General features: G+C 43.7%; 1 protein-coding gene across 1 annotated transcript in view; it reads right to left on the bottom strand.

The window, feature by feature from the left end:
- Positions 1 to 7,731: 7,731 nt before the first annotated feature.
- The window catches only part of nudcd1 (NudC domain containing 1), a 39,841-nt gene continuing 32,386 nt past the window's right edge, over positions 7,732 to 15,186 (bottom strand). The window contains exons 9-10 of the mRNA XM_035765822.1: positions 11,542 to 11,701; positions 7,732 to 8,458 (exon numbers count right to left, since the gene is read on the bottom strand). Of these exons, the coding sequence (XP_035621715.1) occupies positions 8,172 to 8,458; positions 11,542 to 11,701 (447 nt within the window). The 3' untranslated portion in view covers positions 7,732 to 8,171. The remainder of the gene's footprint in view (positions 8,459 to 11,541; positions 11,702 to 15,186) is intronic.

The following is a 15,186-nucleotide window of genomic DNA, read 5'->3' as shown; positions in this document are numbered from 1 at the left end:
ATGCCGTCCCTGCAGGGGGTGCGTCACCTGAGTGGGTTGATTCACTGTTGTGGTCATCCTGTCTGGGTTGCCCCCCCCCCCCCAGATCTTTGTGGGCTATACTCAGCCTTGTCTCAGGATGGTAAGTTGGTGGTTGAAGATATCCCTCTAGTGGTGTGGGGGCTGTGCTTTGGCAAAGTGGGTGGGGTTATATCCTTCCTGTTTGGCCCTGTCCGGGGATGTCCTCGGATGGGGCCACAGTGTCTCCTGTCCCCTCCTGTCTCAGCCTCCAGTATTTATGCTGCAGTAGTTTGTGTCGGGGGGCTAGGGTCAGTTTGTTATATCTGGAGTACTTCTCCTGTCCTATTTGGTGTCCTGTGTGAATCTAAGTGTGCGTTCTCTAATTCTCTCCTTCTTTATTTCTCTCTCTCGGAGGACCTGAGCCCTAGGACCATGCCCCAGGACTACCTGACATGATGACTCCTTGCTGTCCCCAGTCCATCTGGCCATGCTGCTGCTCCAGTTTCAACTGTTCTGCCTTACTATTATTCGACCATGCTGGTCATTTATGAACATTTGAACATCTTGGCCATGTTCTGTTATAATCTCCACCCGGCACAGCCAGAAGAGGACTGGCCACCCCACATATGCTCTATCTAATTCTCTCTTTCTTTCTCTCTCTCAGAGGACCTGAGCCCTAGGACCGTGCCCCAGGACTACCTGACATGATGACTCCTTGCTGTCCCCGGTCCACCTGACTGTGCTGCTGCTCCAGTTTCAACTGTTCTGCCTTGTTATTATTCGACCATGCTGGTCATTTATGAACATTTGAACATATTGGCCATGTTCTGTTATAATCTCCACCCGGCACAGCCAGAAGAGGACTGGCCACCCCACATAGCCTGGTTCCTCTCTAGGTTTCTTCCTAGGTTTTGGCCTTTCTAGGGAGTTTTTCCTAGCCACCGTGCTTCTACACCTGCATTGCTTGCTGTTTGGGGTTTTAGGCTGGGTTTCTGTACAGCACTTTGAGATATCAGCTGATGTACGAAGGGCTATATAAATACATTTGATTTGATGTACATATTTATGAAGCCAATGACTGATGTGGTGTACTCCTCGATGGAATCGGAAGAATCCCGGTACATATTCCAGTCCGTGCTAGCAAAACAGTCCTGTAGCTTAGCATCTGCTTCATCTGACCACTTTCTTATTGCCCGAGTCACTGGTGCTTCCTGCTTTAGTTTTTGTTTGCAAGCACGAATCAGGAGGATAAAACTATAGTCAGATTTGCCAAATGGATGGCGAGGGACAGCTTTGTACACGTCTCTGTGTGTGGAGTAAAGGTGGTCTAGAGTTTTCCCCTCTGGTTGCACATTTAACATGTTGGTAGAAATTAGGTTAGAGTTTTCCTGCATTAAAGTCCCCGGCCACTAGGAGCGCTTTCTGGTTTACTTATGACCATATTCAACTCATTGAGTGTGGTCTTAGTGCCAGCATCGGTTTGTGGTGGAATGTAGACAGCTCTGAAAAATACAGATGAAAACGCTCTTGGTAAATAGTGTGGTCTATAGCTTCCTCTTCCTCAGGTGAGCAAAACCTCGAGACTTCCTTAGATTTCGTACACCAGCTGTTGTTTACAAATATACATAGACTGCCACCCCGTCTTACCAGAGGCCACCTGTTCTATCCTACCGAAAAAGATGAAAACCCGCCAGCTGTATGTTAATGTCGTCGATCAGCCACGACTCGGTGAAACATAAGATATTATCATTTTTAATGTCCCGTTGTTTGGATATACGTGATTGTAGTTCGTCTATTTTATTATCGATTGATTGTATGTTGGCTAATAGGACCGATGGTAAAGGTAGATTACCCTCTCGGCGTCAGATCTTAATAAGGCACCCAGATCTTTGTCCATGATACCTCCGTCACTTTCTCCTGCGAATTACAGGAATGAGGGTTTTGTTATGTGTCTGAAGTAAATCCTGTCTGACTCATTGAAGAAAAAGTATTCCTCCAGTATGGGGTGAGTAATAGCTGTCCTGATATCTAGAAGCTACTTTCAGTGGTAGAAACATTATGTAAAAAATAACATACACAAAATGTTTCTACCACCAGCCCACCTGGTTGTGCTGCTGCTCCAGTTTCAACTGTTCTGCCTGCGGCTATGGTAACCTGACCTGTTCACTGTGAAGTGCTACCGTGTCCCCGGACCTGTTGTTTTCGACTCTCTCTCCCTCTCTGCTGTCTCGACCTCAATGCTAGGATATGAAAAGCCAACTGACAGTTACTCCTGGAGGTACTGACCTGTTCCACACATCCTCAATCCAGAGTTTTTCAAAAAATATGTATACATTGTAGAATAATAGTGAAGTCTTAAAAACTATGAAGTAACACATATGGAAACATGTAGGAACCAAAAAAGTGTGAAACTAATCCAAATATATTTTACATTCCTCAAAGTAGCCACCCTTTGGCTTGATGACAGCTTTGCACACTCTTGGCACTCTCCCAACCAGCTTCTTGAGAAGTCTTGAATAGTCTTGAAGGAGTTCCCACATATGCTGAGTACTTGTTGGCTGCTTTTCCTTCACTCTGCGGGTCGGGTGATTGTGGAGGCCAGGTAATTTGATGCAGCACTCCATCACACTCCTTGGAGTCCTTACACAGCCTGGAGGTGTGTTTGGGGTCATTGTCCTGTTGAAAAACAAATGATAGTCCCACTAAGCGCAAACCAGATGGGATGGCACATCGCTGCAGAATGCTGTGGTAGCCATGCTGGTTAAGTGTGCCTTGAATTCAAAATAAAATCACAAACAGTGTCACCAGCAAAGCACAAATCACCACTCCTCCATGATTCATGGTGGGAACCACAGATGCGTTGATCATCCGTTCACCTACTCTGCGTCTAACAAAGACACGGTGGTTGGAAACAAAAATCGAAAATTTGGACTCATCAGACCAAAGGACAGATTTCCAACTGTCTAACGTCCATTGCTCGTGTTTCTTGGCCCAAGCAAGTCTCTTCTTGTTATTGGTGTCCTTTAGTAGTGGTTTCTTTGTAGAAATTTGACCATGAAGTCCTGATTCACGCAGTCTCCTCTGAACAGTTGATGTTGAGATGTCTGTTACTTGAACTCTGTGAAGCATTTATTTGGGCCGCAATCTGAGGTGCAGTTCACTCTAATGAACTTATCCTCTGCAGCATAGGTAACTCTTGGTCTTCCTTTCCTATGGCGGTCCTCATGAGAGCCAGTTTCATCACAGCGCTTGATAGTTTTTGCGACTGTACTTGAACTCTTTGAGAAAGTTCTTGAAATGTTCTGGATTTACTGACCTTCATGTAATGATGGCCTGTTGTTTCTCTTTGCTTATTTGAGATGTTCTTTCCATAATATGGACTTGGTCTTTAACCAAATAGGGCTATCTTCTGTATACCACCCCTACAACTGATTGGCTCAAACGCATTTAGAAATAAAGAAATTCCACAAATTTAACTTGTAACTTTTTATGGCTGGGGGGCAGTAATTGAGTAGCTTGGATGAATAAGGTGCCTAAAGTAAACGGCATGCTCCTCAGTCTCAGTTTCTAATACATGCATTTTATTAGTAGTATTGGATAGAAAACACTAAAGTTTCAAAAACTGTTTGAATGATGTCTATAACAGAACTCATATGGCAGGCAAAATCCTGAGTTGAAATCAAAACAGGAAGTCAGAAATCTGAGCTTTGTATGTATTCACCAGAGTCCCCAATGAAGTCCCCTTGAGATATGAATGATGTTGCACTGCCTAGGGGTTTCACTAGATGTCAACCATCAATATAAATTATAATGAGACTTCTATGATGTTCTGGGAGTGAATGATAGCAGAATCAGTCAGGTGTCTGGCAGTCAGCCATTTTCTGATGTTTATTGCTCGTGGTAGTCACTTGCGTTCCATTGCTCACGAAGACAAGGAGTACTCCGGTTGGAACTTTAATGAAGCTATATGTTAAAAACATCCTAATGATTGATTCTGTACTTAGTTTGAAATGTTTCTTCGACCGGTAATATCACTTTTTGAAGTTTTGTCCGATATAACGCTGACCAGAATTAGCGTTTGGATATGTATACCAAACACGCTAACAAAAGAAGCTATTTGGACATAAATAACGGACATTTTCGAACAAAACAAACATTTATTTATGGACCTGGGATTCCTGGAGTGCCTTCTGATATGTAGATCATCAAAGGTAAGGGAATATTTATCATGTAATTTCTTGTTTATGTTGACGCCATCTTTGCGGCTGTGGTGTTTTTACTTCTGAGCACCGTCTCAGATTATTGCATGGGTTTCTTTTTCCGTAATTTAAAAAAAAAATCTGACTCAGTGGTTGCATGAACTTTATCAAACAAAACATGCATTTATTGTGTAACATGAAGTCCTATGAGTGTCATCTGATGAAGATTATCAAAGGTTAGTGATTAATTTTATCTCTATTTGTGCTTTTTCTCTCTCTCGTTGGCTGGTAAAATTGGCTGTGTATTTTAGTTTTAGTTGTTGGTGACCTAACATAATCGTTTGTGGTGCTTTCCCCGTAAATCCTATTTGAAATCGGACACTGTGGTGGGATTAACAACAAGACTACCTTAAACTATATAAAATACATGTATGTTTGACGAATTTTAATTATGAGATTTCTGTTCTTTTGAATATGGCGCCCTGTACTTTCACTGTATGTTGTTATATCGCTCCCGGTAACGGGATCTCAGCCATAAGATGTTAACAAGTCACACCTGTTAAATGAAATGCATTACAGGTGACTACCTCATGAAGCTGGTTGAGAGAAGGCCAAGAATGTGCAAAGCTTCATCAAGGCAAAGGTTGGCCACTTTGAAGAATCTAAAATATTTTTGCTTACTAAATTATTCCATATGTGTTATTTCCTAGTTTTGGTGGCTTCACTATTATTCTACAATGTAGAAAATAGTCAAAACAAAGAAAAACCCTGGAATGAGTAGGTGTGTCCAAAGTTTTGACTGGTACTGTAGATCATGAAGGAACGCATCGGGGTTAGAACTTTAAAAAAAATGTATTTTCACAATTATGCAATGGTCAGAGTTTTTCAATTTGGTATCTGTAATGCAAGCAAGTGTTCACTGATATCATTTGCAAAACCACCACTAGCCAAATAATTATGGGGACGGAGGAGTTTACTAGGTATTTTACAGTCATCCAAGTAGGTTTCATTATCAGAGTCAAGTTGAACTCAAAAGAAATATTCTTAAACTGATCTGTGGCATGTATAAGCCAATCAAGATTGAGATCTAACACAATCAGTTCAGTTACCAGAAGGGGTTTAAATAATCATAAATAATACCAACAGCTTCCGCCAAAGCGGCTGGGGGGGGGCGGTAGACTGCAGCAATTAATATATGCATATTTTGGCATATGGACACTCTTATAACCAACAGCTCAAATATTTTGGGGCAAGAGAAAGCATGATGCCATACAGAAGGTCTTACATAAATAAACTTTAAAAAAAGAGGGAGGGGTGGCTATCACATTCAACACCATAAATGGCAACGTCCTTATCCATAATCAAATTATTCAGCCAGATCTCTGAGATAACCAGAACGTCTGGCCTAGTGTCATGCACCCAAACATCCAGAAAGTCCAGTTTAGAGATTAGGCTTTGCACATTTAATGGAACAGTCCATGCCCTCTGCGAGATTTGAAAACATCAGGAGTATCCATGGTGACACAGGAGTCAATAGAACTGGATGAGCTTGCCAGAGCACAGGGCCAGCGAGGGCACAGGGCCAGAAATTAAAGGACGTTTTTAGTTATCCAGCAGAGACCCAATCAGTTATTCAAAGTCCTGTTTCAGCCATTCAGAGCTACCATTCCTAATGTCATTAAATCCCACATGGACTACAACAGGATCAATTTCCGTGTGCTGACGTAGAACAGTGGGGAGCAGTCTAGTAATATCCTGTACACAATCCCAGGGGTAGCACAGGGTTTTTGCTCCAGAAACCAAGGCGTTTCTTACCATAGAGCTGCTTAAGACAACGGCCGGCGAGATGAAAGAGGAAATCTGCCCATTCTCACGCCTGGCATGATGATTTCGGAGGACCTGCGAGAGGCGGAATCTCGCACGCCCGCAACTCTTGGCACACGGTTCGAGCCTCCCATAACCAACAAAACCGAATTTACCATAGCAGCAACAGGGAAGCATCCGAACCCAACGCGGAAGCCCCCAGGGGTGAAGGCACCGGAACCTCTGTATCCAGGGCGGCGAAGCTGTTTGAAGTTTGTATCCTGCCAAATGCTGCTTTTTATGGTGAGTGATGTGCCTCCCTGGCTGGTTGGCAGGGTCATGAATCGGAACATCCACTAACTCATCAAAAAGGATTCCATTTTCCAGGGAAGGGGGAGACCCCTTCGGGGAGGGATCCCTGCAGAGCACCAGCCGGTCTGTTACGGAGAGACGACGCGGCAGCGACGCTCCTATCATCAGGTCAGATCGGCGTTCAGCTACCTGAGTAGACGAGAAAGTAGGCGGAAGTGGATTCCCCAGTAGCTTGTGTAACATTTACATTTAAGTCATTTAGCAGACGCTCTTATCCAGAGCGACTTACAAAGTTTAAGTTTGTAAGTTTGCTACTTGTTTGCTAAGAGTAGCCACTTCACCTCTATGTCTCCTCTGCGAGCAAACATTTGCCACATTGAAAGTCCGGACGGTCCACATTGTCCCGTAATAAATATGTAAATATCACACCCACGTGTTGTATGATATTTCCATCCTAGTGTGAAGTCACTCCAGGGTGTGATATTCAAAACCTTGGTGGAAGTCCCGCCCCCCTTATAAATAACAAGATATGATTGACAGTTTGACAGAAGCCATCCGATATAAACTTAATTAAGCTTACTAATGCTGTTCTGCACATCACTGTTGTATTGCGCAGTTATTTGCACAAATCTTGCCATTCTCCTTCGACCTCTTATCACAAGCCTTTTTCGCCCACAGGACAGCCTCTGACTGGATGTTTTATTTGCCGCATCATTCTCAGTGAACCTTACACACTGTTGTGCGTGAAAAGCCCAGGAGGACGGTCATTTCTGACATACTGGAACCAGCGCACTTGGCACCGACAATCATATCATCCTCAAAGTTGCTTAGGTCACCCGTTTTGCCCATTTTAATGTTCAATCGAACAGTAACTGAATGCCTTCAAGCCTGTTTTATATAGCAAGCCATGTGCCTCACTGTCTGTAGAGGCGAACCATTTGTACACATGTGTGTACCTAATAAACTGTCCACTTAGTGTATATGGGCACATCCTACATTGATATCACCATTACGCAAGCAATACTTTTTCAATTTATCCTTCTCTTACCCAGGCATGTCAAAATAGGAAAGGAGTAAACAGAAAAGCACAGGTGGATATGATGACACATTTTGGACTTTAGTGAGTTCCTGTGCTCAGAGGCTCTGGATACGTGCCTCGGGGGCCTGGACAAAAGTAGTGCCTTATTAAGGGAATAAATAGGGTGCCATTTGGGAGTCAGCTTCTGACATCACAAGGCTTCCCACCGGCCCACTCCTTCCTTGTTCTTGATTGATCAATTAAGGTAATTGATTAGTTATAAACTGGTTGACTAGGTCTTAAATTGGACACAAATTGAAAGGAAATAACAACAATCTGCAGACACATGGTCCTCCAGGAATTGAGTTTGACAGCCCAGGTATAAAGGTACAAAACTCATAACGTTGTTTGGTTTTAATGGAATATTTTCATTACATTCTGCTTCTATTGGTCAAAGCTTCTGAGGGCATAATTTAATGTGAGAACATGAATCATTCTACATTTGGTCTCCTATACAGTGTCAACACCAGTAGGATATTCACAGAATAACATACAAATATGAAGACAGACATTTGAAAGTGTAGACATATTGCTGACAGATCAGACCCCTAACACAAATGACATTACACCACCACACTTACTGTAGGTTCTAGATACACTCCTTTTACTTTGTGGAATGGTATAGCTCTGTCTCAGGGGTGGACAGTGTGTATGGAAACATTCTAAGGGGCAGATTCCCGGACACAGATTAAGCTTAGTCCTGGACTAAAATGCTATCTCAATGGGGATTCTCCATCCCGGATGTGTCTGTAAAACTGGCCATAAAAGTAGTCCCCGATCTAATTGTTGATCTTCAGAACAAATAGGTTGTTAGAGGTCAGGACGAACAGTCTCTCATTGGTGGCTCTGAAGCCAAGGACAATGTTGTTTGACTCCAGGCTGGCCACCTGTTGCTTAGCGACCTGGCCCACCTGACGACCCTGCATCCTGTTGAACAGGACTGTGTCCACCTTTGACGGCTGCCGGTAGATGAACACCCGGCGAAGACACTCCCCCAAAGCGGCATAGGAGAAGTTTGGGGGGCAGGTGGCAAATTTCTTGTCACGTTTCGACGCCTGGACGTAGCCTAGGAGATCCGAAAAATGAGAAAGAAAATTAGTAAGTTGGAAGAAAATCACGTTGGTAGAATACCTTCTACTCATCTCCAAAGACACTGAGAAACACAGGGCTTGTTGTGACAAACATCAGCCACACAGGAATTAGCATTGAACTAGCTCAAGATGGCCCTGAAAGACATGGCAGCTCTGCTTCTAGCTCCTATGCAACTTCGCAGTATTTTCTTTTTTTGTGTTATTTCTTACATTATTAGCCCAGAATTTTGGATATCAGAGCGGCAGTAACCAGCATTACGACCAGCAATACGACTTTCCCGAATTGGATCCTTTGGATCCCCCAGGGCAATTGAACTTATCCCAGAGGCTGCACCAAGACACCACCGGCAGAAAAAAGGTATTCGGAGTGGACTTCTAGTCCAACTCAGGAGACGTGCACACCATCCACTGCTTCAGAGTATATTAGTCGCTAATGTTCAGTCTCTGGACAATAAAGTAGACAAACTCAGGGCAAGGATCTCCTTCCAGAGTGACATCAGGGACTGTAACATACATTTTCACTGAATCAAGGCCCTCTCCAGATATACTGTCCCCGTCTGTACAGAGAGCTGTGTTCAGTACATCGCGCAGACAGGAATAAAGAACTCTCCAGGAAGAAGGCAGGTCGTGCTGTATGTTTCATGATTAACTATTCATGGTATGATTGTGATAACATACAGAAACTCAAGTCCTTTTGTTAACCTGATCTAGAAACCTCACAATCAAATGTTGACCGCATTACCTCCCAAGAGAATACCCTTCGGTTATAGTCACAGCCTTGTATATTCCCCCCACCACGACAGCCCTCAAGGAACTACACTGGACTTGGTGCAAACTGGAAACCACATATCCTGAGGCCGCATTTATTATAGCTGGGAATTTTTACAAAGCAAATTTGAAGAACACGATACCTAAGCTCTATCAACACATTGACTATAGTGCTCACGCTGAAAAAAAGCTTGGCCACTGTTACTCCCCCTTCGGGGATGCCTACAAGGCCTTCCCCCACCCTCCCTTCGGCAAATCAGATCACTTCTCCATTTTGCTCCTCCATTCCTATAGGCAGAAACTCAAACAGGAAGTGCCCATCGTAAGGTCTATTCAATGCAGGTCTGACCAATCGGAATCCATTTTTCAAAATTGTTTTGATCACGCGGACTGGAATATGTTCCAGGTAGCTTCTTAGAATAACATTGACGTATACACGGACACGGTGACTGAGTTCATCAGGAAGTGTATAGGGGATGTTGTTGCCACTGGGAGTATTAAAACCTACCCAAACCAGAAACCGTGGATAGTTGGCAGTATTTGCGCAAAACTAAAAGCACAAACCACTGCATTTAACCATGGAAAGGTGACTGGGAATATAGTTGAATACAAACAGTGGAGTTAGTCACTGTGTAAGGCAATCAAACAGGCAAAACGTCAGTACAGAGAAAGTGAAGTTGCAATTCAACGGCTCAGACACGAGACGTATGTGGCAGAGTCTACAGACAAGATTACAAAGGGAAAACCAACCACGTAAGTTCGTAGCCCGGGGTCTGAACCACGCCCTGTGCAACTGGGTCCTGTACTTCCTGACGGGCCACCCCCAGGTGGTGAAGGTACGACACAACACCTCCACTTCGCTGATCCTCAACACTGGAGCCCCACAACGGTGCGTGCTCAGCCCCCTCCTGTACGCCCAACTCAATCATAAAGTTTACAGACGATATAACAGTATTAGGCCTGATTAGCAACAATGACAGGACAGCCTACAGGGAGGAGAGGAGTGCCCTGGCGGAGTGGTGCCAGGAAAATAACATCTCCTTCAAAGTCGACAAAACGAAGGAGCAGATCGTGAACTTCAAGAGACAGCAGAGGGAGCATGCCCCCATCCACATCGAAGGGACCGCAGTGGAGAAGTTCCTTGGGGTACACATCACTGACAATCTGAAATGGTCCACCACATAGACACTGTGGTGAAGAAGGCGCAACAGTGCCACTTCAACCTCAGGCGGCTGAAGAAATTTGGCTTGGCCCCGAAGACCCTCACAAAATTTTACAGATGCACAATTGAGAGCCTGGTACGGCAACTGCACCACCTGCAATTGCAAGGCTCTCCAAGGGGTTGTGCGGGGGGGTTGTGCGGTCTCCCCAACGCATAACCGGGGGTACACTGCCTGCCCTCCAGGACACCTACAGCACCCGATGTCACAGGAAGGCCAAATATATAATCAAGGACATCAACCACCCGAGCCACGGCCTGTTCACCCTGCTACCATCCAGAAGGTGAGGTCAGTACAGGTGCATCAAAGCTGGGACCGAGAGACTGAAAGAGAGCTTCTATCTCAAGGCAATCACTGCTAAATAGTCACTAGCCGGCTACCACCCAGTTACTCAACCCTGCACCTTAGAGGCTGCTGCACTATATACATAGACACGGAATCACTGGTCACTATAATAATGTTTACATACTTCTTTACTCATTTCATATGTATATACTGTATTCTATTCTACTGTATTTTAGTCAATGTCACTCCGACATTGCTCCTCCTAATATTTATATATTTCTTAATTCCATTCTTTTACTTTTAGATGTATGTGTATTGTTGTAAATTGTTAGATACTCCTGCACTACTGCAGCTAGGAACACAAGCATTTCACTACACCCGCAATAACATCTGCTAAATATGTGAAAGTGACCAATAAAATTTGATTAGATTTTAATTACTATTGTGTCATTTCTATAGTAGTTTACATGTCTCCATCTACACTCACTCCTCTTCACACAAAGAGAACATTGCAATAATGGCATCCAGCAATCACAATCATGTCATTGAAATACCTAAACGTACACTCGTGACTGGCAGGCTGTAATTTAAAAAAATATTCCACCAGCACACTTTGAGTGTTTTGAACATGTTAAATAAACTCAGTCTGAGGCAATGTCCTAGCACAAAGATGCCATCTGAAAACACATTTGTTTCCCTGATTTAGAGTTGTAAGAGGTGTGTCTGAGGTGTTGACAGAACTGCCAGTACTAATAATTACTAATCTAAAAAGTTTCTACACCTACCGAGGGCGTTGAAGGTGGCGATGTGTTCCCACATGTTGCTGGGCTGGTCCGGGCGGGGCTGCCACAGCAGGGCATCCACGTCATGACGCAGGCAGAAACTAGGCATCTCAGATGGGTTCAAGTCCACCGTGAACAGGTACTGATGGCTCCCCAAGTTCACCTGGAGAAAGAGATATACTGTAGTAAGACTTTATTAGTCCCAAATAGATGGTTTGTAGATGTAGACATTTCAACTAACTTTCCACTAACCCTAATCTGTAACCTAAAGATATGCAGTTCTTCATCTGGCATCTCTTCATCCCTCCAATCATAACTTTTAGAGCTCAGTGAATCTCAACTCGATTAAAAAAAAGAAAAAAAGTAAAATAGTTCCCTCAAACAAACCTTTTAATCAATTTTGCATTAACACCATCCATGAAACATACACAACATTCCAAATTAAGTGTCTATTAACTGGAGGACAGAAAAAACAATCAATAGGGACAGAGAATCAAAGTATTCTAATCAGGAGAGGACATGGAACCAGTGCGTGCAACCATTTTTTCTGAATGCATCAGTCTGCCTTCATTATTCCTCCCACAGCGGAGGCCAGAAGAGAGAAGGCGTGAAGAAAGAGAGCGTGACAGAGAGAGATGGAATCAGAGAAAAAGATCAATTTAGAAAGACAAAGAGAAAGCCAGAGAATGATTGAGTCCCGTTTTGAAGCACATGTTCAGACAATTTATACCATGACGTTGTTCTCTTTATACACAACCTTGTACTATTATTGTATTGAAAGGTCTGATCATCCAGTGTTTCACATGTGAATCTCTTTGCCAACAAGTTTTATTGGTAGACAGTTCTCCCCTCCAGTTTCCATGCTCACTTGACATCTATTTAACCTTTGAATCATAAACAGGCCTGTAAGTGATTGATAGTTGGCGGTTGGTGACAGTTCCACTGACGTGGAACAATCCTCAAAGCTATAGTTCTCTTTTTTGTGGCTGCGTCCCTCACACTATGTCAAATCAGCCAATTGGGATTTCAGAAGTCTTGTTTGTGTAAATAGAATGACAATGAATGTTGTCGACAATAGCTTTGGCCGTAATTTAAAGTCTGCAACGACGTTCAAACATAATAAATTATGTAAGAGTAGAGTAAAGCATTACCCTCTGCTTGGTTGGATGCCGAGCAGTTGCCATACCAGGCGGTGATGCAGCCGACCAGGATGCTCGCGATGGTGCAGCATTATAACTTTTTGAGGATCTGGGGAACCATGCCAAATATTTTCAGTCTCCTGAGGGGGAAAAGGCGTTGTCGTGCCCTCTTCACCAATTTCTTGGTGTGTTTGGACCATGATCATTTGTTGCTGATTTGGACACCAAGGAACTTGAAACTCTCGACCCGCTCAGCCCCTTTGATGTGAATGGGGGCGGGCATGTTCGGCCCTCCTTTTCCTGTAGTCCACAATCATCTCCTTTGCCTTGCTTACGTAGAGGGAGATGATATTGTCCTGGCACCACATTGCCAGGTCTCTGACCTCCTCCCTATAGGCTGTCTTATTGTTGTCGGTGATCAGGCCTACCACTGTTGTCGTCAGCAAACTTAATGATGGTGTTGGAGTCATGCTTGGCCACACAGTTGTGGGTAAACAGGGAGCACAGGAAGGGATTAAGCACGCACCCGAGGGGCCACCGTGTATTGAATCAGCATGGCAGATGTGCTGTTTTCCACCCTTACCACCTGGGGTGTTCAAATAAACCTACCATTAAAATTATAGACTGATCATTTCTTTGTCAGTGGGCAAACGTACAAAATCAGCAGGGGATCAAATACGTTTTCCCCCTCACTGTAGCTATTACAGACTCGGTCAGGTTGAAAATGTCAGTGAAGAAACTTGCCAGTTGGTCCGCACATTCTCTGAGTACACTTCCTGGTAATCCGTTTGTACCTGCGGCCTTGTGAATGTTGAACTGTTTAAAGCTACGGAGAGCGTGACCACACAGTCGTCCGGAACAGCTGGTGCTCTCATGCATGCTTTTGTGTTGTTAGGCCCTAATCTATGGATTTCACATGACTGGGAATACAGATATTCATATGTTGGTCACAGATACCTTAAAACAAAGGCAGGGGGCATGGATCAGAAAACAAGTAAGTATCTTGTGTGACCACCATTTGCCTCATGCATCGCAACACATCTCATTTACATGGAGTTGATCAGGCTGTTGATTGTGGTCTATGGAATGTTGTCTTACTCCTCTTAAATGGCTGTGCGAAGCTGCTGGATATTGGCGGGAACTGGAACACGCTGTCGTACATGCCAAACATTGTCAATGAGTGACATGTCTGGTGAGTATTCAGGCCATGAAAGACCAGACATGTTCAGCTTCTGGGAATTGTGTACAGATCCTTGCGACACAGGAGCGTTCATTAGCCTGCTGAAACATGAGGTGATGGTGGGGGGGTGAATGGCACGTCAATGAGCCTCTGGGGTCTCATCAGGGTATCGCTGTGCATTCAAATTTCCATCGATAAAATGAAATTGTGTTCACTGTCTGTAGCTTATGCCTGCCCATACATCACAACCCCAAAGCCACCATGTGGCACTATGCTCACAACGTTGACATCAGCACACCACTTGCCCACATGACGCTATGCCAGTGGTGATCGGTCCCGTTTAAGATGAGGGAAGGACTTTTTTTTGACGAGTATGGCCTTATTTGTATTACAGCATATTGGATGAATGTCATTCTCATTCCAATCACCCAGTTCGACATCGATAGGTTTAGGCTACTACATGATACTCACATTTTCCCTATACCCATCATTCATAAGGTTGCTACAACCTAGTCTATGAATGAATGTTTACAATGTAGGTGCACACAGGTCGAGAGAAAAATATGAGGTGACAGACAGTGACACACTCATGACAGCATCTAGGGTGTAATCATCAGTCCAACAGTCCAACAGTTTCAAACGAGAGTTTCTATTAGACAAATTCAGGGATGTTTACCCTCATTTCAGAAACGTTTTTTCAAAAGAATTAGCAGAATGAATACACCCGTGATAACACGTAAACACAGTTCACTTTCATAGCAGCCATGTTGTATTCCTTCTTGCATCTTGGCCTATCCACAGGGAGTACTAGAAATACCCATGAGACCATAGGCTAACTGGTAAAATGAACATGGAGGGGGTACTTCAGGGGTACTCTGGGCAGAGCAACAGTTTGTGGTACAGTACCCGAAAAAAGTTGGGAACCATTGGCCTACATCATTGTCATCATATTTGCTAAAGTAACGTCATAATCAACATACAGTGCATTCAGAAAATATTCAGACCCATCAACTTTTTCCACATTGTTTTCCATTTACAGCCTTATTCTAAAATAGATAAAATAAAACATTTTCTTCATCAACACACAATACCCCATAAAGCGAAAACAGGTTCAGAATTTCTTTATTTACAAAAGGATTCAAGTGCAGCCTGTTTCCAATGATCATCCTTGAGAAGTTTTTACAACTTGATTGGAGTCCACCTAGGGTAAATTCCATTGATGGACATGATTTGGAAAGGCACACACCTGTCTATATAAGGTCCCACAGTTGACAGTGCAGGCCAGAGCAAAAACCAAGCCACGAGGTTGAAGGAATTGTCCATAGAGCT

This window comes from Oncorhynchus keta, unplaced genomic scaffold (assembly GCF_023373465.1).
Source record: "Oncorhynchus keta strain PuntledgeMale-10-30-2019 unplaced genomic scaffold, Oket_V2 Un_contig_2186_pilon_pilon, whole genome shotgun sequence".
Taxonomy (NCBI): Eukaryota; Metazoa; Chordata; class Actinopteri; order Salmoniformes; family Salmonidae; genus Oncorhynchus; species Oncorhynchus keta.
Note: the sequence above shows the minus strand (reverse complement) of the source record. Positions and strands in the feature narration are given on the sequence as shown.